The following is a 26,427-nucleotide window of genomic DNA, read 5'->3' as shown; positions in this document are numbered from 1 at the left end:
TTTCCGACGCCCCGCCCTCGGGCCCGGCAACGAAACCGAAACTGAAACCGAAACACTCGGACTCCCACCATGTCGGATCCGAGAAAAGGGCGACATCGACTTCGGCACCGAGGCAACAAACAAGGGAAAGCTCTGTATCGAAACATTCCATGTCGAAACATAAATATGATTTATCGCCCAAAAGACACTCGATACCCAGAAAGTCGGAATCGAGCAGACATTCGGTGTCGAAAACAACAAGATCTGATGATCGAAAACAAAAACAGCTCTCGGAACCAGGGTCTTCGGTACCGATTCAGGAGCAACAGACAGATCCCAAACAAAAGATCTTGTTTATTGATCCACAAACTGGGAAAGTGGTCACGAAGAAGAGAAAGAGTGAACAGTCAGAAGATAAACCTCTTCCTTCAAAAAAGAGAACAATGGGGACAAATATAACTCCTCCTGCTTCTCCTCGACCTAGAGTCACACCCTCTTCTCCTATTCCTCACAATAGGCCAAATATTCCTACACCCTCCACACCAAGACCAGCTACACCTCAGTCAGATGTAGACAGTGATCTAGGGGAGGGAGAACCTCAAGAGGATGACGAAACTATCCCAGATGAGGAGGACCCATGGGAAAATTATGATGTAGGGTCAGATGAGGACAACGACCCAGAGCTATATCCCTCAAAGCCTTCACCACCTGATGATAACACAGGTTTTGTGCAGCTCATTAATAGGGCAGCAAAATATCACAAACTAGATATGCATACAGAACCTCAAATAGAGGATTTCTTGTTAGAGACTCTACCTAATGCACAGAGAACATCAGGTACTCTTCCTATGTTGAAGGGTCTTCTTAGTCACACAGAGGAAATATTCGAAAACCCAGTGAGAGCCAGGGTGTTAAACCCAAGAATTGATAAAAAATACAAAGCGGCTCCAAAGGACCCAATATTTATTAAAGGGCATGTACCTCTAGACTCGCTGGTGGTCTCAAACGCTCGTAAAAGAGCAAATTCATTATCTACAGGAGAGGCTCCTCCACCAGATAAAGAATCAAAGTTAATAGATGCATCAGGCAAGAGAGTAGCATCACAGGCAGCGAATAGCTGGCGTATAGCCAATACACAAGCACTACTCGCACGCTACGACAGGGCACATTATGATGAGTTAGAAAAACTTCTCACACATCTCCCAAAAGAACATCAGAAGAAGGCAGATCAATTAATACAGGAAGGTAAAATAATAACCAATACTTCCATTAAGTGTGCATTAGACGCAGCAGACACTGCAGCAAGATCTATTAACACCAGTGTCATGCTAAGAAGGCATGCATGGCTTAGAATCTCAGGATTCAAACAAGAAGTACAAACAGCCCTACTGAACAAACCATTTGATCAGAAGACACTGTTTGGCTCAAGCACAGACGAGATCTTAGAAAAAATGAAGAAAGATACAGAAACGGCTAAGTCAATGGGAGCATTGCAACAGCCAACACACAGAGGTTCCTTTCGTAGATCCACCTATAGAGGGGGCTCAAAGAATACAGGAACGAATCAGCAATCCACCTCTTTCACACCAACATCACCCAGAGGTAATTCAAGAGGCAGTTACAGAGGTAACAACAATAAGGGTAGAGGCCGCGGAAATAATAACAACCGCAACGCCTCAACACCAAAACAGTGACTTCATAGAACTCCCCCCAGACCACATAACACCAGTCGGGGGACGTCTATCACAGTTCCTACCTGTCTGGGAGAACATCACATCAGACAAGTGGGTGAGACAAATTATCCAACATGGTTATTGCCTAGAACTCACAGCTACCCCACCAAACATCCCCCCCAAACAGCGTCCAATGAGTCAAGATCATCTGACATTGTTAAGAGAAGAAGTTCTAGCACTTCTACAAAAGCATGCAATAGAGAAGGTTCCAAAGGATCAACAAGGAACAGGAGTATACTCTCTATACTTCCTGATCCCCAAAAAGGACGGGTCCCTAAGACCAATATTAGACCTCAGACCTCTCAATGCTTACATAAATTCGGAGCATTTCCACATGGTCACGCTCCAACATGTACTCCCTTTACTGAAGAAAGGGGACTTTCTTTCTACACTGGATCTAAAAGACGCTTACTTTCATATCCCAATTCACAAAGCCCACAGGAAATACCTAAGGTTTGTGTTAGAAGGACAACACTATCAGTTCAAAGTCCTTCCCTTCGGTGTCACAACAGCACCAAGAGTTTTCACAAAATGCCTAGCTGTGGTGGCAGCACACCTAAGAAGACAACAAATGCATGTCTTCCCATACTTGGACGACTGGCTAATAAAGGCCAAGTCAAAAGAAGAATGTCTTCACAACACACAGAAGACAATTCAATTGCTGCACCACCTAGGGTTCACGGTGAACTACAAAAAATCACACCTGCAACCAAACCAGATTCAGCAATACCTGGGGGCTACAGTAGACACAGAAAAGGCAATAGCATACCCCAACCCAATCAGAGTACAGACAATGGTCGGGTTAATACAAAGATTTCAACCACAACACTCACTACCAGCACGAGTGTTTATGCAACTATTAGGCATGATGTCCTCCTGCATACTGCTAATACCACATGCCAGACTACAAATGCGCCCACTACAAGAGTGTCTAGCGACACAGTGGAATCAGGCTCAAGGTCAGATTACAGATCTGGTGTTGGTAAACGACCGGACGTATCGCTCTCTGAAGTGGTGGAACACAGAAAACATTTCCAAGGGACGGTCGTTCCTAGAGCCAATTCCACAAGTGATAATAACAGCGGACGCATCGCTCTCCGGATGGGGAGCGCACATGGACAGATACACAGTGCAGGGGAAGTGGAGTGTGCAGCAAAAGAAACTGCACATCAACTACCTAGAACTATTAGCAATACTTCTAGCACTAAAAGCTTTCCAAATGCAAATAACAAGCAAAGCAGTCCTGATCAGAACAGACAACATGACTGCAATGTATTATATTAAAAAACAGGGGGGGACACACTCTCTCCAACTGTCCAGACTAGCACAGGACATATGGAGATGGGCCATTCCTCAAAAGATCTACCTGTTAGCGGAACACCTACCAGGAGTTCAAAATCAGATAGCAGACATCCTAAGCAGACAGTCAGAACAAGTACACGAATGGGAGCTGCACGACCAAATACTGCAGCCATTCTTCCAAAAATGGGGGCAACCAGAGATAGATCTGTTTGCCAATCATCAGAACGCAAAATGCAAAAACTTCGCATCCAGGTACCCACACCACCGGTCCCAGGGCAATGCACTGTGGATAAATTGGTCCAACAAATTTGCTTACGCATTCCCTCCTCTACCACTAATTCCGTTACTGGTTCGGAAACTGCAGCAACACTCAATGACAATGATACTAGTGGCACCCACGTGGTCAAGACAGCCGTGGTTCACCACGCTGCTACAACTCTCACAAGTACCACATCAAAAGCTAAGATTATTACCCATGCATCTTACACAGAACCATGGAGAAATAATGCACCCAGATCCCAAACAACTGAACCTAGCGATCTGGCTCCTGAAGTCATAGAGTTTGGGTATTTAGATTTACCACCAGAATGCATGGAAATCATTAAACAAGCAAGACGTCCTACCACCAGAGCATGCTATGCAGCAAAATGGAAGAGGTTTGCTATACACTGTAACAGTAAGCACATCAACCCTCTGGACGCATCCACTAAACAAATCATTTGCTATTTACTACACTTACAGCAATGTAACCTAGCATATACCTCTATCAGAGTTCATCTCGCAGCCATAGCGGCGTACCTACAAAACAGACAACATCTTTCACTGTTTAAAGTACCAGCAATTAAAGCTTTCATGGAAGGACTCAAAAGAGTCATTCCACCAAGAAGACCACCTTCCCCAGTCTGGAATCTCAACATAGTACTTACCAGACTAATGGGGCCACCCTTTGAACCTATGCATAGGTGTGAAATACAATTCCTCACATGGAAGGTGGCCTTCCTCATAGCTATCACGTCACTTAGAAGAGTAAGTGAGCTGCAGGCTTTTACGATTCAAGAACCATTTATGCAGTTACACCAAAATAAAGTGGTTCTTAGAACAAACCCAAAATTCTTACCAAAGGTAATTTCAGCATTCCACATCAATCAGTCAGTGGAATTACCGGTTTTCTTTCCAAAACCACAAACAGTAGCAGAAAGAGCCCTACATACATTGGATGTTAGAAGGGCCATATTGTACTATATAGAAAGAACACAAACTTTCAGAAAGACAAAACAGCTATTTGTTGCGTTTTCTCCTACACATAAAGGCAATCCCATCTCCAAAGCGGGCATTGCCAGATGGATTGTAAAATGCATTCAAATATGCTACTTAAAGGCAAAGAGAACATTAACTGTTCCTCCTAGAGCTCACTCTACACGTAAACTAGGAGCATCTATGGCATTTTTGGGAAACATTCCACTAGATGACATATGCAAAGCAGCTACCTGGGTTACACCGCACACCTTCACAAAACACTATTATGTAGATGTGCACACAACACAACAAGCTAGAGTGGGACAAGCAGTATTAAAAACATTGTTTCAGACAGTTGCAACAGACACGGGCGACCACCGCTAGGGAGAGAACTGCTGTATAGTCTATTCATAATGTACCATCTGCAGCCCATATGCCTCGAACGGAATATGCTACTTACCAGTATGCATCTGTTCTTGGCATAGAGGGCTGCAGAGTGGTACATGCCCTCCCAGCCTCCCCGGAAACCTGTGTCTGTTCCAACATTATCTTATTTAGATACACTTACATGGGCACTCTTATCTGTATTCTACTATACTACTCCATCTAACCCTACTATGGCAAAACAATCTAAGGATGGAGCCGATGCCCATGCGCACTACCTACCAAGGGAGGAGTCACCAAGATACAAAAGACTCTCCAAGAGAAAAACAAAGTGCAATCATCCGAGCCCAACACCAGATGGCGATCTATTCATAATGTACCACTCTGCAGCCCTCTATGCCAAGAACAGATGCATACTGGTAAGTAGCATATTCCTTACAGAACTTGGAGAGATCCGGTAAGTAAGTAAGGTATCCCGCAATGCTTTTCTCCAAACAATATTACTCTTCACAGCTAACTAAATAGATTCTTTGACAACTCTATTAAAGCGCTCAACTTGACCGTTTGCCTGGGGATTGTAATTTGAAACCCTTTTTATGCACTATCCCATAATTCTTCAATAACAATTCCATTTCCTTACTGGTGACATGCGTACCATTATCAGAAATAAGTTCAGAAGGTAAACCTTCACGACAAAAAACACTGTCAAGAAACTCAATGACTTGAGAAGAAGTAATTTTGTCCACCACCTTGAGCTCAGGCCACTTAGAAAACTAATGTATTAGAACCAAAGCAAAAACTTCTTTAGAAGAAGACAGACACAAAGGACCAATAATGTCGATTCCTAACTTCTTCCATGGCCCTCCAGCATACTCAATAGGAGTTATATGAGCAGATAAGGCTTTGACAGAATTGTCACTCTTTGAGCACGGTGCACACTCTCTAACCCACCTATCCACCATGCTGTCTATACTAGGCAACCAATAACATTATCTTAACCTCCTCTTGGTATAGGACATACCCATATGTCCTATAATGTCCAATAATCACCAATTTCTCTCTAATACCGTACGGAGGAACAATCTTATCACATCTAGTGACAATATTTTGTAAACACATAAGTTCATCCTTAACCTTAAAAAACAAACTCAACTCACCATTCAATTTCCTTTCCCACACGTAAATATTCAACCACTTTACACAAAACATCATCTTTGACCATAGCTTTTTCCAATCTTCTTCTGAAATGACCCCAGACACACCAGCCACACACGACATCTTCCATAGTATAAGCTACATCTACACATTCTTCCATGGTATTGTCAGAATCCAGAACATAGGGCAGAGGCAACCGAGACATACAGTCTGCATGCACATTCAAACGACCAGGAATATATTCAACACTACATTGAAATTCTTGCAACTTAGCAGCTAACCTGGCCAAACGTGCTGTTAATGTTCTACCACCACCCACAGCTAACATATTAATCAATGGTTTGTGATCAGTTCTTAACCCGAATTTAGTTCCCAACAAGAATTGTCAAAAATGCTGTGCAGCCCAAGTGCAAGCGAATAATTCCCTCTCAATAGTGGAATAGCTACATTCTGCACCACGCAATGATCTCAATGCATAAGATACAATATGCTCAATTCCATTACTTTTTTGCAACAAAACAGCACCTAAGCCTGTACCACTAGCACCTACATCTACAATACATTCTTCCCCAACGGTAAATGGTCTCAAGAATGGCCCCGAGCTAATTTCCTTTTTAAGCATTTCAAAAGCAAGTTGTTGGTTTTTTCCCCAATCAAATTTTGCATTTTTGTTCAACAACAATCTAAGATCAAATACTTTTGAAGCATAATTTTGCATGAACTTGCTATAGAATTCAGTAAGGCCCAACAATGAATACAATTGTTCCTTGTTAGCAGGTGCAGGTGCTTCTACAATGCTAGCAACATGGTTAAACTTAGGTTTGATACCCTCACTGGATATCTCATGCCCCAAATATTCAACCTTTCCCTGTCTAAATTTGTATTTAGAATATTTGAGAGTTAGCCATTTCTTTTGTATACTCTGCAAAACCATCTTCAAATTACTGTCATGTTCCTCACAATCTTTCCCATAAATTAATATGTTGTCCTGGAAGGCTATTGCCCCAAAATAATCCTCCAAAACCTCCTTCATAAGTCTTTGGAACACAGATGCTGCACTAGCTAAACCGAAAGGCATCCTTAAAAATTGGTACATACCTTCCGGTGTTATAAATGTAGCTAAGCATTTAGAATCTTCATGCAATGCAACCTGGTGATAGGCGCTAGCCAAATCTAATGTCGAGAAAACTCAGGCCCCAGACAATGTAGAAATTAGTTTGTGAATAAAGGGTGTCTATCAGTCCAAATTTCCTTATTGAGACTGCGGAGATCGACACACAAACGAAGATCCTCATTACCTCTAAGTGAAAGAACCACCGGAGAAACCCACGGGGAAGATTCTATGGGCTCAATAACCTTATTTTGGACTAATACCAATAACATTTCTTTTAATTTGCTGCGGTAAGCCAGATGTAAATGTAAATGTAAATGTATTTGAGCTTATATAGCGCACAGCTACCCACAAAGGGTTTCCCGGCGCTTGCTTAGGGAACCCGTCCTGGTATTCCCCTGTGAGATAACCCCGGCAGGGTATCCACAAGGTGAAAGCCAGGCATCCCGCCGCAAGGGGCCGTTGTGGAGATTAAGCAAGCTATTGCCCAGAGTGTGAACCCGTGAGTTGAGAAGGCACCGGAGCGAGAATTATCGAGTCCGTGGAATTTTTTGAGCCCAAGACCCTCAGAGGCGGGGAATTGAACCCTGGTCCAGGGCCGATCTCAGCTTCCAGGTCTGCCGCCTCTAACCCCTGAGCCACACTTCTCCACATTACGTACTTTGTGTCTTACCGGAATCGCATTGCTCTTAAGTACAATTTTATGTTTAAAATCCATATATTCTCCCAGCTTTTCATCAAACACTACAGGATACATTTATTTTATGCTAGACACAAATTCTTCATTACACCCCGACACAATGTACACTGACGGAGAAGCACTAGGGTCAAGCTTCATCCCCATTTCTTTCTGATGAGGCCAACCAAGTATTGACACACCCTTGGTTGCTACATACACCTTACCTCTAGTCCTTTTCCCTTGAAAATTCAAATCCGCCCGAAAAAAACCTTCTAAATCAATTTTGTGTCCTGAATAACCACCAGGTCAAATTTCAGGAGAAAGTAGTTCTCTGTTTCCCCATAAATTTCTAAAAACATCTTTACCAATTATGGTGTACCATGCACAAGAGTCCTCCGTCATTTGTGTTTCTTCCCCATCGATAGATATGACACAAGAAGGAAAACCTTTAGTGTAGTTAGTACCCACACAAGAAATACAATTGAATTCACTAAATTGTTCCGACAGCTCCTCTTCACCAAAAGTTACATAATTCACTTTTTGAGGAGATCTACACATTTTTCTAAAATGACCTGTTCTTTTACATTTTATGCATATTTTGTTCAATGCTGGACATCCCTTAAAGTTTCCAACATGATCAAAACTGCCACATCTGTAACAAATTATAAAATTACGCCTACTACCAAATTTGTTATCCCCGGGAGTTAATTCCTTTTTACCCAACTTATTATCTCTGACTTCAAATTCTTTTTTGAAAGGAACTGTTTTGTACTGTAATGTAAGGGCTCATTTATATAGCGCTACTACCACTCCAAGGAGCATCTTGGCGCTCAAGGCCAACCCAGCTGGAATAGGTTGGTGGACTGGAGGCAACTCAGAACACATTACAAACTTTACACCAGTGCCCTACAGGCCGCGTCAGTGAGGGAGAAATTCCATGTCTTCAGGGATTTCCTAAAGTGACTCTCCTTAGATATAAGCCGAAGCTGGGGTGGCAGTTTGTTCCAGGCCCTAGAGCCTAAGACAAAGAGAGATTTCCCCCCTTTAGTGGCCAATCTAAATCTGGGGGTTACCAGAAGATTTTGATTTGCGGACCTCAAGCAACGTGCTGCTAGATAGCGTTTAAAGCCATTAGACAAGTATCTGGGTCCTTGTGACTGGAAGGCTCTAAAGGTGATAACAAGGACCTTAAATAAGACACGCTTGTGAATAGGTAACCAATGTAGGGTCTTGAGCGCGGCCGAAGCAGATGACCTTCTTGGCCAGCGAAGTACTAGACAGGCAGCAGCATGCTGGACTAACTTCAGCCTGTGGAGCACTGCTTTGTTGGTACCTGCGTACAGGCTGTTGCAGTAGTCCGGTCTAGATTTTATCAATGCTACTGCCACTGTTTTCCTTGCTGCAAGTGGAAGAAGGTCAACAACTTCCTTAGTGATTTAATGATATGGAAGCACGTGCTAGCCACGCCTGCCGCTTGCTGCTTAAATGACAATTGGTCATCAAACTTGATGCCCAGGTTACGCGCAGAGGAAAGAGTGTTAGGAGGAGCTTCAGCATCCTCAGGCCACCATTGTTTAGGGGAGAACAGGTTTTGAAGGCCGAAGGGCAATATTTCCGTCATCCCGGAGTTTTCTTTGAAAAGGACTGGTTTGTAACTAGGGATACTTCAGATGCAGAATCTTGAATTGTAACGGAAATACTTTGAGATTGACTTCTGATCTCACTGACAAACTTTTCTGATTGTTCAATGCCTTTGGCAATGTTAACGACAACACTCAAAGGAGACTTCGTACCCAACCTCAATCTCTCTTGTATTTTCTTACTCTTAGTTTTTATCCTGATTTGGTCCCTTGATACTTCCTCATAGTTGATGGTATCAAATGCACAAGAACCAGCTAAAGCACGTAGAGCAGAAACATAGTTTTCAATGGATTTGTCTTCTTTTTGAGCATGTGAATAAAACTTGAACCTTTCCATTACAGTATTTATTTTCTTACCAAAACGAGTGCTTAATTGCTTGACAGCAATCTCAAACACATCAGTTTCCTCAGATCCTTCAATTGGGGGTAAATTTGTAAATTCCTTGATTCCTTGTCCCCCCAAACAATGTCTCAAAAGATCAAGTTTTCTTCTGGCGGAACAACCATCCTCCTCTAATATCTCCACATATGCTAAAAACATAGGGTACCATAACTTCCATTCCACTTTTGGTTCACCCGCGACAGGCAAAACATGTGGGGGAGCAACAATAGAAGACATTTCTTTTAAAATACTGACCACTAATAAATATGTATATATAATAGATCAATGAGGGGGCGTGGCTTGGATGCCGAGCGGACTGGCGGCGTGAGCCCGGAGCTCCGCTCCCGATTCCTGCTTTTATCCTGAAAAACTGCACGAAATCCACCCTAAAGTGCATCATTCTACCACTTAAGGGCACCTGAACAGCAAAGGACCCTCAGGCGACGGAATCTGGGTGCCCACGGCGCTCATCGGCTCGTGAGAAGCGCGAAGAAGCGCCGAAGGGACGATGGAACAAGATGGCGCCCGGAGATGGCTCTCGAGCCCCTTGGCGACTCTTCGGGGGGACGGCCTGGGACGACAGGGTTGTCACCTGAGCCCGCTTGATCATTCCACAGAGCTGTGAGCAGGGGAGATTGCCGAACCTGCAGCCCGGGTAGGTTGAGTCTCCTACGAACAAAGGTTGAGGGGCGTAAAATGGCCACCGCCCTGGCACTGAGGGGCCGTGGAGTACTCAGCGCATAACAGTGGTGCGAGAGACGTAAGCACCCAGGCTCAGAGGCGCACTGGGCTCGCATCCGGTAGTATCCTGAGAGAGGCCCTGGACTCCACGACGACGAGGCGAGAGGTGACTCCCGTGAGTTGTCGCCCCACGGAGGGGTCGAGGTGTGGGCCTAGTCGCAGGAGCGACGCCAGCGAGAGGGAACAGAGTTCGGACGGCTAGAGGACTCCGGGACGACATCGACTGGAGCCACCGGAGGCTGCATTGGCGAACTGAATCCCACTCTCCCTGAGGGGCCTGGTGACCTGGGGTCAGAGCTGACTGGAGCCTGCTGGGGACGGAGCGGGGGCTTGAGCTACCACGTTGTTCGGGCTGCGGCGCTCCCTGTCGATTTCAGACACTTAATATTGAAGGCGCCCTCCACCGAGTGGCTGAAGAGAGCTCCGAAGTTTCTCCCCCCCCTCCTTTCCTCCGGTGAACGGAAATGGGGAAACCTAGGGGAAAAGTGGAGGAAGCTGCGAGCTCGGGAGCGGCGGAAAGCCTGCCACAATCCCCGACGGACCTGCAGCAGCTGCAAAATTGCATCCTGGAAGCCATGCAAGCCACCAAGGAGGTGCTACAGCAGGATATTGCCCAAGTGGCGACGGGCCTGGCACTATTGCGAGCCGACCACGACAAACTGAAGGATAGGGTCAAAGCTGCGGAAACCACCCTCAAGGAGATACTGCCCGAGCACAAGACTATGGAAGGGAGACTAGGAGACGCACTGGACCGCATCCAGGCCTTGGAGAGGAGGGCGGAGGATGCTGAAAACCGTAACAGGCGCAACAATGTGCGCTTAGTGGGCCTTCCGGAACAGAAAGAAGGGGACGATATGGTGGGATACCTCGAACAATGGCTGAGGACGGAGGTGGCGCCAGAGGGCCTTTCTCCCTTCTTTACGTTGGAGCGGGCGCACAGGGTCCCGGCTCGTCCTCCTAAACCGGGCCAATAGCCCCGCCCGGTAGTAATAAAATTGTTGCATTACAAGGACCGGGACTGGCTGTTGCAACGAGCAAGGGAGGTAGGCCCCTTCCAGGTGGACAATAGCAGAGTGACGCTTTTCTCTGATTACACGTACGAGACGCAGAAGCTACGAGCCTCGTTCTTGTCGCTCAAAAAAGAACTTCGAGCTAAGGGTCTGGCGTATTCACTTCTGTTTCCGGCCAAACTCAGGGTGGTGGTGGACGATAAGGCGCTATTCTTCCACAACTCGGCGGACACCTGGGCATGGTGGGACACGTACAAAGCCGGCACCGATGGGACAAAGCACAGGGCTGAGGATGAACTGACCCAGCAGCCGATTAGAAAATCACAGAGGATCCGGAAGCGCCGACAGAGAGCCAAGAAACCGACAGAATCACAAACTGAAGGCAAGAGAAAGGCAGCGCTGCAAGCGGTAATGGAACTGTCGGGGACTACGAGATCCAGGTCGTGCGACAGCTCGGAGGCGGAGGGCCTAGTTACTGGCTCGGAAGCAGAACAATCGGACTTAAACAGTGGTAAGGGCCCGGACGTCATGCCACAGACGTTGGGAGGCCTTATGGACGAATGAGACTGAAGATGCCCCATGTCGGGTTGGTAAGGTGCCTGGGGGACGCCTTTGCTGGCGAATGGCGACAAACACTGGGAAAGGGATGGTACGTTGGCCTTGCACGGGGGGATCATGGGCTGGAAGTACTGGGACTAGGTTGACCACCTTCGAAGCCGAGCGACGCCTTTCGGGCCCATTAGGCCTCCGTACTGTCGACTGCGGGATAGTCGGGTTGTTGGGGGTAGGAAGCTAGGTCTTCAACAAGTTTGGATGGGATCTGCGCTTGCTAGGCTGGGCCCTGTTCTGGGGGGAAGGGCGCTTAGAGTAGTTGGGGGTGCTCAAAGCGGGGTGGGTGGGGGGGTTCTGTTGAGTTGGGACTGGGGGGGGAGTGTGACCCTGTGTGCCAGGCTGAACGCCGCTATTGGACTTTGCAATGTAACGTGTAATTATGGCTAACAACGGACAAATAAAGTGTTTAACCTGGAATGTGAGGGGACTGCACACAATGGCACGAAGGCATACAATTCATGCATACTTGGTTCGGAGAAGGGTGCAGATAGCGCTGCTGCAGGAAACGCATCTAACGAAACAAGAGGGTATAGCGCTACAGAGAAGGTGGAGGGGACAATTATTTCATACCACGTATTCTGCATTCGCCAGAGAGGTGCTGATTTGGGTGCGGGCGGGGACTCCTTTTCAATCCACTAAGCACATTGTAGACCCGGAGGGTAGGTTTGTAGCAGTGGAAGGGAAACTGAAAGGCAAGGATATAGCGCTCTGCAGTGTGTATGCGCCTAACATAGACCAGGCGCCCGTTTTCACCAAGCTGTCTGGGGCTCTGGCGGGATTCTTAGCTGGCCCCATTATAATAGGAGGAGACTTCAACTCAGTGGTCGATGTCGACCTGGATAGATCTCACCCCCCGCTAGGGACATCTCCTATGCACCGGTTGACGAAGTGCAGGGTGCAGTGGCAGGAGAGTTGGGAACTTCAGGACAACCACAGCACCACCACAGCATCACTCAGCACCACCAAAGCATCACTCAGCACCACCACAGCACCACTCAGCACCACCACATTATCACTCAGCACCACCACATTATCACACAGCACCACTCAGCACCACCACAGCACCACTCAGCACCACCACAGCACCACTCAGCACTACTACAGCATCACTCAGCATCACCACAGCATCACTCAGCACCACTGCAGCATCACTCAGCACCACCACCGCATCACTCAGCACCACCACAGCACCACTCAGCACCACCACATTATCCCTCAGCACCACCACATTATCACTCAGCACCACCACACCACCACCACAGCACCACTGAGCACCACCTCAGCATCACTCAGCACCACCACAGCACCACTCAGCACCACCACAGCACCACTCAGCACCACCACAGCATCACTCAGCACCTCCACAGCATCACTCAGGGCCTCCACAGCATCACTCAGGGCCTCCACAGCATCACTCAGGGCCTCCACGGCATCACTCAGGGCCTCCACGGCATCACTCAGGGCCTCCACAGCATCACTCAGGGCCTCCACAGCATAACTCAGGACCTCCACGGCATCACTCAGGGCCTCCACAGCATCACTCAGGGCCTCCACAGCATCACTCAGGGCCACCACAACATCACTATGCGCTACTACAGCATCACTGAACGCCACTGCATCACTCGTCGCCACCACAACATCACTCCGCGCCATCACAGCATCAATCTGTGCAACCATTCAGCAACAACTGGTTCAAATATGTTTTCTCAATGTTTCAAGCTTTATTACAAATGTCACAAAAAGATGTTAATATTTCACTTTTGTTGGATTTTCGTCACAATAAAATACACTGAACATAATCTTCACAAAAGTTATTTACAAAAGTTTAAGCTATTGCCAATATAAATTACAATCACTTTTATGTAAGTATTCATTATTTAAAAAAAATGAAAAGCCATTGTTATTTGTAATATCAATACATCTAAGTCACGTAAATACAAAACATGTAGCATTACAAATGCTATAGGTGTCACATTTGCAAAAGTTATAACTTTTAGCATTGTAAATGACAAAGCTATTAATTTAGCTTTTTTCAAAACCAACACATAAAACAATTGTCATTTACAAGACCAATAGCTCAAACTTTCCTAATGCAAGACCTATTGCATTGCAAATGCTTGTTGTGTTATGTGACTGCACACAGATAAGTAAGCATTTTCGATACTCCCATAACATTTTTCGAGAGGCATGCCAATGGCTTGGGCATCAAGGTGGTTGAGCAGTGCTTTATTTTTTAATGCAGAGTGCTGTAAATGTCAAAAACTGTAATTCATGACAAAGTACGGTTGTTTTGGCTACACTAGCATACACCAAGGTTTCATGGGAAGGTCTCCCTCTGTCATTGTTGCTCAGTCAGTTCTTCTCAGGCCTCGCGCTGCAATACCAATAACATATCTTTAATAGCAAGAGAACCTGCCTGGATGTCTGTGATCCAGCCCTCCTTGGCAGTCGCACGAGTTCTGTCTATAAAGCTTTGTGGACCTTTAAATCATTCTTAAGCAGAGTTGTCCTGCTATTGTCGTCGAGGGCACAACCAGGGCACACTGTTAAGAAATATGCATTAGTTACATGTCTTTACAGTGAATTAAGATGATCGTCATTTAAATATCACATGGTCATTTATTGTAGCAATTGATGTTCACAATCAAAATTATGTCAGCAAAGTTGGGCGACATGCACAGTTTTTACTTCGTGGAAAGATGCAGAGTTTATGAATTTTACACAATGTCACCTGCCGGTAAACTTTACTGCATAATGAAGGTCTTGGCGGGCTAATTATTCCAAAAACATACTTTTCACGGCATATTTCTTTCACCACAAATTAAAATGAAGTTATTCGCAATTTAACTCCCACAAGATTTACTGTTTTTTTCCAACTTTCCAAAGTTTCCAAACTTTACGAAGAATCAAAAAAATTCGGAAATTTAAGGCTGCAAAATTTCAGTAATTTCACACTCCACTACTCAAAGCTTGGCATGATTGTGACCCTTAGGTAATGGTGTTGAACATATGTGTTCTAAAGTGTAAAAAACACACGCAAGCGCACTCATCTATATATTTGTCTTTTGGCAGGTTAGTGAAGGATGCCCCGTGGGATGAAGTCCCTCTTGCACATTCATTGGTTGGATTCGCCACAGCATATGATTTCCTGTATGACCATCTTAACAAGACTCAGCAAGAAAGGTTTCTGGAGGTGATTGCCAGTGCCTCTGGATATATGTACGAGACGTCATACCGGCGTGGATGGGGGTTCCAGTATTTGCACAACCACCAGCCCACCAATTGTGTTGCCCTGCTGGCTGGAAGCCTTGTCATGATGAACCAAGGTTAGTAATTATAATATGGATCCTGGTTTTATGGTATTTGTTTTTTTACATTTCCGCCTGTATTTATCCGTATTTATTTTTTGCTAATTTTATCTGTATTTATCCAATTTTATTTTGTGTTTTCTCTATAAATGAAGCTGCAATGGGTATTTTTCCACATTAATTTGATTGATAAATGTATACTCACATTTGACTGTCCAAAAGGTCTCAGCAGTATGCTGGTCAATAGCGTTATCTGAGAACACTTGCATTGTAGAATAGCATAAATAACTTTAGATCTGCACTTAATTGAGCTTAAATAGGAAATCTAAGGTCTTTTTTTTATCTCCCCTACCTCTCATTCTGTATACATACTGACCTGGCATCATTATTGACAGTAGAAACAATTATCCAAAGGAGACTTATTTTCTGTATTTTTATGTATTTAAAAATAAATACTGACAGCAAAATAAATCGTTTTCTGTCTGTATTTATCTGTAAAAATCTGTAAAAAACTTAAACGTTGGATCCCTCATTATAAATCAGACTGGTAGAAGTCCTCCACTGCCTTTCATCCAGCTGGTTCCAATGGTACACATTGGTTGCAAATGTACCCAAAGGCAAGCAGGTTAATTAAAGGGACACTGTATGTTGATGTGTTCCCATTTGTATCCTTTTAAAAATGTTATTCACAGTCACTGATTTGAACCTTCAATATATTATAGTGATGGGCCTTCGTGTTAGACCGTTAATACAAGTCTTCCGGGTATGTGTGATAATTATTGCACAACAATCGACACTAAGGTGTGTGGAATATATTATGCATGATAATCATTGCATATTTGCTAACTTTGTCCCTAAAACAGAGCATGATATAAAAATGTTGGTGCTATCAGAACCAGAATACTCATGTCCAGGGATTTACTGGCATTGTCCTCCTGATAGATATCTTCAGATTTGACCTGCTGAAATGTATAGAGGGGATTCCGTTTCTATTGCACTCAGCATGTGTCGGGTGTGATAGAAAATGCAAAGCTCTCTGATTTGTGTTGTAGAGTTACTGTACGTATATGAAGTTAATAGGTCATTCTTTATGAGGGCCATCATCTTGTAGTTATCTTCACCATTGCTATACCATCTCACTGTGGGCAGGAAGGTCCCACCCACACAAGTTACAAACCCATTTCTAGAAATGACTCAACAGTAGGTATCTTCGTTAGCTGTTGAATTGTTAACAACGTAACTCTTCTCTGGAAATTAAGCGTAATCACCAGAATTAAAATGCAACTTCCTGTAGAGTTTAACCAATTTGGCAAAATAGCACACCTGTACATTGCATAAAGTCAAAGGGTTTGTGGACCACAACTATTGTATATGGTGCAGCCTGCTCCTTTGCCCCCCCTACCAGACACTTCGAGTTGATGCTAGTAGGCACTATATTTCAGGAAACCCTTAGAAATTTACCATAGAAAGTGACTACAAAACGCAGACAGGAGATCCCGCCCAGGGTAGGAAAACAGCCAACAGCAACATCTGCAATCTGAAATGACACAGGGAGGTAATTTGTCACCATTCAATAGTAGTGTGTGATAGATACCCCCCTTAAATACAAAAGCTTAATACTCGCCTTATGCGAAAGTCACTACAGCTTCATATTCTGAATCCTGTTTTTGCAGCTTTCTGGATCAGTACGAGAAAGGATTAAATGCCTCAGACAAGATTAAGAAGATGGTTTAGAAGGGGAGGGAGAAGAGCTATAAGGCAGAGCCTAGTCAGACAGCTATCCTAGAATTGGAATATGGGACTCATATACAGGAACCATCTAAAGGCACTAAAGTCAGGTAGCAGTCAAGTGGGAAATTAAAATGTGAACCCAGAAGAGTACATAATCACCTAAGAGATAAGAGAGTCCTAGACAAGCAAGAGAGGCAAGGAATGCCTTTTCAGAAAAAGAGATGGGCAGCAAACAAATCCAGGCAGGAAGGAAGTTAGAAAGACATCCTTTCCTGATTAAGCCTTTTAAGGGCCCCTTCATTCTCTCTTCTCTCTTCTTCCTTCTGACTCTCTCTTTGCTCTGGCTGGCTGGAGGATGGGGGTAAAAACAAGCATCGTTTCCAGACAAGGCATGTGGAATTCCTCTGTGGCCTAATCCAGGGATTTATACCTGGCTGATACACAGGGGCTGACCTACTTTTCTGCCAATTGCTTGTTTTGTCCTGTGTGCCAGAAACTCCCCAGGGTTTCCAAGGATGTGGAGTACCAATGCACTGCAGTTCATGGTACAGTCCCAGGCACCTGGAATCCATACCCACCCTTCACTGTGCTACTTGAAGGATCTATGACAGAATATCGACAGACAAAATATCAACCTACAGAAACATCGAGGCTGGAATATCGAAGGCAAGAATATCGACATCCTATCTACAACATGGTAAGTACAAAAATATCGAACGAAAATATCGATGATAAAAATATCGTAATTAAAAATATCGTTATATATCTGTTAAAATATAATGTGTAAAAAAAGTAAATAATACTTTTAAATAAAATAAACATTGTTAAAAATATTTAGTAATGTTTAAAATTAATAAGTAATAGATATATAATAATATAACATTAAACACATATGTAAAATATATATTATATATTTACTTAATAATACATTTTAATAATTACTATAATTACTTATAAATTATTTAAAAATACTATAAATTACAAATAGATCTCCACAAATTAATAAATCAAAAACATTAAATATACTTTCAATATTTTTAAAATGAATAACATAATACATTATCTAAATTCATTCTAAATAATAAATAAAACTACTATTTAAAGTCCATAAAAATCTACAGTATTAAAAACATTGGATAGCGTAAAATGTAAAATTACTATTCCCACTCCAGAAAATGCAAAATTAGGGAAAACATTGTATAGCATAGAGATAAAAATTACTATTACCACTCCAGAGAGTGAAACAGTAAAGAAAACATTGGATAGCGTAGGAGTAAATATTACTATTCCAACTCCAGAGAGTGAAACAGTAGGGAAAGCGCCGGATAGCGTAGGGATAAAGATTACTATTCAAACTCCAGAGAGTGAAACAGTAGGGAAAGCGCTGGATCGCGTAGGAGTAAAAATGACTATTCCCACTCCAGAGAGTGCAACAGTAGGGAAAGCGTTGGATAGCGTAGGGGTAAAAATTACTATTCCAACTCCAGTGAGTGCAACAGTAGGGAATGCGTTGTATAGCGTAGGGGTAAAAATTACTATTCCAACTCCAGAGAGTGCAACAGTAGGGAAAGCGTTGGATAGCGTATGGGTAAAAATTACAATTCCAACTCCAGAGAGTGCAACAGTAGGGAAAGCGTTGGATAGCGTAGGGGTAAAAATACTATTCCCACTCCAGAGAGTGCAAAAGTAGGGAAAGCGCTGGATAGCGTAGGGGTATAAATTACTATTCCAACTCCAGAGAGTGAAACAGTAGGGAAAGCGCTGGATAGCGTTTGGGTAAAAATTACTATTCCCACTCCAGAGAGTGCAACAGTAGGGAAAGCGTTGGCTAGCGTAGGGGTAAAAATTACTATTCCCACTCCAGAGAGTGCAACAGTAGGGAAAGCGTTGGATAGCGTAGGGTTAAAAATTACTATTCCAACTCCAGAGAGTGCAACAGTAGGGAAAGCGTTGGATAGCGTAAGGGTAAAACTTACTATTCCAACTCCAGAGAGTGAAACAGTAGGGAATTCGTTGGACAGCGCAGGGGTAAAAATGACTATTTCATCTCCAGAGAGTGCAACAGTAGAGAAAGCGTTGGATAGCGTAGGGGTAAAAATTACTATTCTAACTCCAGAGAGTGAAACAGTAGGGAAAGCGCTGGATAGCGTAGGGGTAAACATTACAATTCCCTCACCAGAGAGTGCAACAGTAGGGAAAGCGTTGGATAGCGTAGGAGTAAAAATTACTATTCCAACTCCAGAGAGTGAAACAGTAGGGAAAGCGCTGGATAGCGTAGGGGTAAAAATTACAATTCCCACACCAGAGAGTGCAACAGTAGGGAAAGCGTTGGATAGCGTAGGAGTAAAAATTACTATTCCAACTCCGGAGAGTGCAACAGTAGGGAAAGCGTTGGATAGCGTAGGGGTAAAAATTACTATACCCACTCCAGAGAGTGAAACAGTAGGGAAAGCGTTGGATAGCGTAGGGGTAAAAATTACTATTCCAACTCCAGAGAGTGAAACAGTAGGGAAAGCGTTGGATAGCGTAGGGGTAAAAACTACTATTCCATGTCCAGAGAGTGAAACAGTAGGGAAAGCGTTGGATAGCGTAGGGGTAAAATTACTAATCCAACTCCAGAGAGTGCAACAGTAGGGAAAGCGTTGGATACCAAACAAATTAAATAAAACATACTTAGAAATAATTTTTATATTTAAATTTATTAATGTTTTAATATTTTAAATAACTAAACATCATTTAAAAATACTCATTAATATTAAAGGAAAAAGTAGATTTGAATAAATAATTAACAATAAATTAACAATAAATATCAATTGATAAATAATAGTTACCAAATAATAAAGATTAAGCAATAGAATAATGTAAAAGCAAAACAAATATTATTAATAATTAATTACCAATTAAAAAACATTAAACAATAATATTATTTGTATGCCAAAAATACTTTTTATAACCCATTAATTACAAATTATTTACAAATAATTTCCAATAAAAAGTAATTTAATTACCAATTAAATAAATTAATTACCAATTACAAAAATTAATTACACATCAAATACAATAATTACCAATTACAAACATTAACTACCAATTACAAACATTAACTACCAATTACAAACATTAATTACCAATTAAATAAATTAATTACCAATTACTAATATTAATTACCAATTAAAACAATTAATTACCAATTAAAATGATTATTTGACTATTATTAATTAATTAAAAATACGTAAATTATCAATACCAATAAATAAAAATAATTCATTACTTAATTACAATTAAAACACTTCCCACCCAATTCCCCTATAAACCCATTACGTGCTACAGAAGTTAAACACAAAAATTAACTAAAATTAATTTATAATTCCTAAAAAGTAATAATTAATTTAATATAATTAAATCACTTCCCACCCTATTCCCCTATACACCCACAACCCGCTCCGGTACTAAAACATAAAATTGACTTAAAAATAACATTATAAATATATGAAAATAGTTCACATATAACTTAAAACAAGTAAAATACTTAACAAAAAACTTATACCACATACATATTAAATACATACTAAAATACATAACAATAGTACAAATATCGATATTAGTAACATCGAAATTACTAACATCGATATATTTGATATCGATATTACTGACTACGATATTACTTACATCGATATAAAAAAAATCGATATTACTTACCTTAGGGTCGATATTCTGTCCCACGATATTCTTGACATCGATATTCTTTACCTTAGATATTTCTAACTCGATATTTGTGTAGGTTGATATTTACAACTCGATATTTTGACTGTGTACCCTACTTGAAATGTCACCAGCGTTTTACAAGGAAGTAAGAGGAAATAAGAGCCAGGCCTGTATCCCTGTTAAGCATGGGCGGAAAATCCGTTCCGCTCGCGGATTTTGCGGATTTTCGGTAAATTCGCAATCCGCGAACGCTCGCGAATTTACCGAAAATCCGCAAATTCGCACGCAGCGGCTTTTTTTTTCTTGGTGATACAATTTTGCGGCGTGCGGCGTTCACTTACCGTCATTCAGCATTTGCCGAGTTGTTTTTCTCGATATTTTGCGAGTGCTGTGCCATTTTGGATCTTGCTGCGGGATCCCGCGGGAGTTTGGCGACGCATCACGAGAGTTTGCAATTGCGAACATGTCGGTGCGGCAGGCAGCCACAATCTCGCACTCGCAAAATTACAAAATTTGCAATTCTGCACAAGAAATCCACTAGCAAGCAGCATAGACCTTCTGAAAATGATGATTTTTATCAGAATAACTCCTCAGGTTGACATTTGCCTGCACTTTTTTGGATTTGAGGCCTTTTGACTTTCTTTGGATCACTTTTGGATTAGAAATCAACTTTCACAAGTAAGTTTGTTTGGGGCATTACAGTTGCTGTTCTGCAGAAAAACGAGTTTTGCATAACTGAAAGCACTCAGCAGGTGCAAAAGTTCACTCATCATTAGTAACCATTCCCTGTAGCACTTCCTGAGGGGCCCCTCCAGAGTTCAGTTGCCTATGTTTGTTTGGGGCATTACAGTTACTGTTTTGCAGAAAAACGAGTTTTGCAAAACTGAAAGCACTCAGCAGGTGCAAAAGTTCAACTTTAAACTCATCATTAGTAACCATTCCCTGTAGTGCATCCTGACTGGGGCCCCTCCAGAGTTCAGTTGCTAGTTGCAACAATTGTATGACCCTGCTCTGACCCTCACAGCAGGCTCATAGAATAGCTACAAGTAGGCCACAAAGGTCCTGGAAAAAAAATTGCACTGCAACAGAAAGCAAATTACAGATAAGGAATCAGGTGCCAGACTGGAATTTTAAAACAGTGACACATTAATAAATCAACCCCAAATTAATTCATGTCAGTTGAAGCAGGGCAGGTGTGCTTGCTTTCCCCCCCCCATAATCTACAGTGATGATGAACCAGAGGGTGGCATTGATGTACCAGAGGGTGGCATGGGTGAAACAGAGGGTGGCAGTGGTGAAACAGAGGGTGCTGGGAACCTGTGATGATGAACCAGATGTAGAAACAACATAGTCGCGACCACTGCGAGCCGACAAGTAAGTTTACAATTGCGAACTGGTACAAAACCCTTGCGAACTTGCATAAACACTTGCGAACACAAAAAGAAATCTGCAAATTCGCGAGAATTCGCGGATTTTGCGGATTGCGAGTTCGCAAATACGCAAATTCGCGAATGCCAGATTCGCAAAATTCGCCCATGCTTACTCCCTGTTACCTGCTCTGTTCTTGGTCCTTGCAGCCCCCTCTTTGTCTCTCTTCTCCAAATTCCACCACCCTTTCCACCACCACCTTAGCATCACCACCGTACCACAACTCTACCAAAATCACTCTACCACCACTACCCTACCAACATCCTACCACTGCTTCAACTACACCACCCTCCTACCTCCAGCTTACCACAACCGCCACCCTACCCCCTATCTAACTCTCAACCACCCTACCATCCCTACATCCACCACCCTAAATATCACCACCCTTTGAGCCTACCACCATACAAGCAGCCACACCAGCCTACAGCCACCCTACTACCACCACCATCTAACCTGTTCTAGCAGCCCCCTCTTTGTCTCTCTTCTCCAAACTTAGTGCCACATGTCACCCACTCTAGTGCTACTCTCCAAGTGTCACGTAGTGTCCGACTGAACATTATGCACCACCTGTGTCTCCTCCATGCTTGCTGAAGTGAAATATTGTCTACATGAGCGCAATACAATCACTAAACAATTTTATACATTAATAGATCCAAGTATAGTCACTGGGTTAACCCACAAATAGGATGCAAAAAGTCATGCAATAGCTTTGAATCTGATTCAGAGTTGTTGAATATTCTTCTTTCATGAGCACGTTGCATAATTTAGCAACGGGTAGACAATCAAACTGGGGTATTTTGCAGTGCAGATAAAAGTTGGTAAAGTTTGTATGTAGGTTACTATTCACATGAGGACACATCTCTGGAACTTGATGAAAAGAAAGAGGATGTTTGATAGGGAAGATATTGTAGCCTCCTCTTTAGCACTTTCAATACCATGCCTGCGTGCTAATGCTGTAACTTCTGGAACTGCACCTTGCTCTAAGTCTCCAAGGACAAAAGGACCGTATGGATTGGAGTTAATAATTTGAAACTTTCAATTGAAAATTCATTTTGTTTGAAACCTTTAATGAGAAAGATTTAGTATTATACTATTAAGTATGTGCTCTTTGCATTTACTTTCAAATCGTATAGTTTGAAAGAGTAATAAAACTAACGTTTTGAAAATCCTCATGCCTTGCCCATTGTATTGTCTTGCTATTGCTTCAACTGAGTAGATTTAAAATTCAAATTCTATCGCTAGTCAATTTTGGCTCCAGAGCAGTGTTGAGGTGAGTACATCCCCTGCATGGTAAACAAGCATGTACCCCTGTCTGAAGTGCCTGCCGGTTTATGAAACTGTTATACTGACTTTTCGTTTGCCCTGGGGTCAACACTAATCTTGCATGTGTGCAGATGCCCAGACCTGTCCCTGGTAATGCAAGGTCCAGAACTTGCTCTCTGACCTAGAAGTGTGCATACAACTTGCCCTCATGGTGGGCCTAGGACTACTGTACATTTCCTGTACTGAGCGTTTGTGAATCAATACTGTGACCATGCTTTTTTACCAACTTTGTGTCAAGGAGAGGGTAGTCTATGGACCTCTTTCACATAACGTTCCACTGTTTCGTGAGCCCCAGATCCTTGTGTTGATGTTCCCTATGTGTGTATGTTCAGTGAGTGTGTAACATATGTAAGGTAGTAGGACTGTCTGTGTGGTGAGAATATGAGTACTGAGACCAGTCGATTTCTATTTTGTTGGCTCCTGGTTTACCACGGCACAATGAAGGATGGATGCAGCTTCCACAGACAATGGAATTATATTCACTGCATTCCACTTGCTGGAGGGCTGAGACCAAAACATTGATGGGAGGGAGGATGGAGACAGGGCTACTTATAGAACTTCAAGGAGACTTTGTTAGTAAAAAGCTGTTGATTATTTCTTCTTGAGCACCTCCATTTGGTAGATCTTAGGGGTAGGACTGCTGTTTCTGTTGTTCAATGTGAGGATGTTTCTAGATAGGGCGTGGCTTTTTGCCTTTCTGTAATTACTGTGTCAGGAAGGCTGATGAAAGCCAGGAACAAAAATCTAACTCTTCATAGTATGTTGTTTTGAATACTCCTGCTTGGAGCCAGCATCACTGCTACCAATTTTGACAGGCAACATCTTGCACTAAAGATGAGTTTAACACCTTCCATGCGTCGGACGCGCAGGAGACATCTGACACAATGGTGCTTGTGTGCATTGGACAGTTCCAGCGCACATGGCACTTCAAATCTCTCTGGTGCGGGCACCGGAGGGTTTCCTTTTTCCCAAAACAGCCTTGGGAGCTGTCGACTCGCTTCCCAAGCACCTGAGGCTTTTCTGGGTTTTCACTGAAATGACTATCGTTGCGCTGATGCATTTCACTGATGGGCTCGTTTCACTTTCACTGCCTATGTGCTCGTGGGCTATCTCAGCCCCCCAAGCACATGGGCAGATGGGAAAGGTATAATTTCCAATGGTACGCCTCCCTAGTGAATTTCTGCTTGGGGATCGTCACAGGAGGGCGATCCCCTAGCAGGGATCCACCATTAGACACCAGGGAGGGGGAAGTAGCCCCTTGGGCAAGGGCCTTTGCTCCCTCTAAATGCTTTTGGGCATATTCAGTCTTTCTGCCCACCCCTCCTCCAGGGGGCAGAAGGGGGCAGAAAGCACACAACACCAGGGATTTTCTTTTCATATAAAAGAGGGGTGGAGGCTGCCAACAATGGGCAAGACCATGCCCCCACCTAAATGTAATTGTTAACAGTCTTTCTAACCCCCGTGGGACATATGAGGGCAATGGCCTCCAATCTTACCCACTGAGGGGGCAGAAAGCACAATAGACACCAAAGATTTTTTTAAATGTAAGTTTAGGGGTGGGGGCTGCTCAAAATGGCCATGCCAATGCCCCCCCCCCAAACAAACTCAACAGTCCTCTGCCCCCCAGGGGGGCAGATGGAGGTTATTACCCCAGCTATGCCCCCGAGGGGGGCAGGTAGCCCACTAGACACAAGGGATTTTTTAAAATTTAAGATGGGTGGGGGCTTCACACAATGGGTAAAACCATGCCCCCACCTACATTAAATGCCAAACAGTCTTTCTCCCCCGCCCGCCCGGGAGTAGATGGAGACACTAGCAACTGTGGTATCATTTTACCCTGGAGACAGGGGGGAACGCTAGGTGTTAGCAAATTCGTGCCACGCAGTGATCCTATCCAAAAATGTGATTTTTTTTTAGCTAAATTTGAGGTTTGCAGGGGAATCTGGGTAAGAAAACGTTGGGGGATCCACCCATACCACCCCTCCCTGGACTCCTCCGGGTGTCTAATTTTCAGAAATGTCTGGGATTGATAGGTTTACTGCCTCCTCTGCTGCTACTGACAGCAACGGACAGCCAATCCTTCAGCTGCTGCAGGAACACCTTGATGCTTAGCAGTACCTCATTCATATTCAGGCACTGGTTGGATTCTGTCTCAGCCTCCACAGGTGCCGAATGACTCTTTCCTCATAAGAGGAAATTGACTTTTGAGGAGGCCAACAACCCCCCAGTGCTTCCTGCTCCTAAAAGGCCCAAAAGAGACAAGAGGGTTATCTCTCCAGTACTTGCTGCTCATCATCCTCCTCCTTCACCTCCTCCTGTTTCTCCTGTGTTGCCGTTGAAGTCTCCACGGCACTCATATTGGGGTTCCTCACACTTGGGGGCGGGGATAGTCCTAGGCTCCCTTGTGAGCCATATGACCCTCCTGACCCACAGGGCCCAGAACCCTGGGATGACTATAATATAGATCCCCCTGCAGGTCCAATCCAAACCTTTGCCCTGCTAAACCCTGTCTCCCAGACGATGTTACTTCATACCATGAGATTCTACATAGGGCTGTCTCTTTCCACAATATAGGGATCCATTTGCAACAAGCGGAGGATGATTTCTTCTGGAAACCCTTTCCTCTACCCAACGCTCCCTCCAATACCTACCCTCGCTCAGGAGGTCCTTAAACCAGCCACGTAGATTTTCAAGGAACCAGTTAAGGCAGGAGTTATCACGCCTAGAGAGGAAGTTTAAGTCCTCCCCCAGTGATCCTTCATACAGTCCTTTGCAGTTAACCCCTGACTATCTGGTTGTTCATTCAGCCAGGAAAATGCACTAACACACAGGGCACTGGTGATGTGCTCCTGTCTGATCTGGAATGCAAGAAGGTAGATACTGGGGGCAAGAGAGTGACGGTGCAGTCAGCGATGCATTGGCGAATAGACAATTCCATAGGCTTAATCTCCCGGGATGACTGGGACCA

General features: G+C 43.6%; 1 protein-coding gene across 2 annotated transcripts in view; it reads left to right on the top strand.

Moving 5' to 3' along the window:
• Positions 1-26,427, top strand: part of DSE (dermatan sulfate epimerase) — a 285,070-nt gene that overhangs the window by 224,517 nt on the left and 34,126 nt on the right. For both annotated transcript variants that reach the window (XM_086949131.1, XM_086949132.1), the window contains exon 3: positions 15,037-15,290. In XM_086949131.1, the coding sequence (XP_086805257.1) occupies positions 15,037-15,290 (254 nt within the window). The remainder of the gene's footprint in view (positions 1-15,036; positions 15,291-26,427) is intronic.

Source organism: Lissotriton vulgaris, unplaced genomic scaffold (assembly GCF_964263255.1).
Source record: "Lissotriton vulgaris unplaced genomic scaffold, aLisVul1.2 SCAFFOLD_1618, whole genome shotgun sequence".
Taxonomy (NCBI): Eukaryota; Metazoa; Chordata; class Amphibia; order Caudata; family Salamandridae; genus Lissotriton; species Lissotriton vulgaris.
This window is presented reverse-complemented; position numbering and strand designations above follow the sequence as displayed.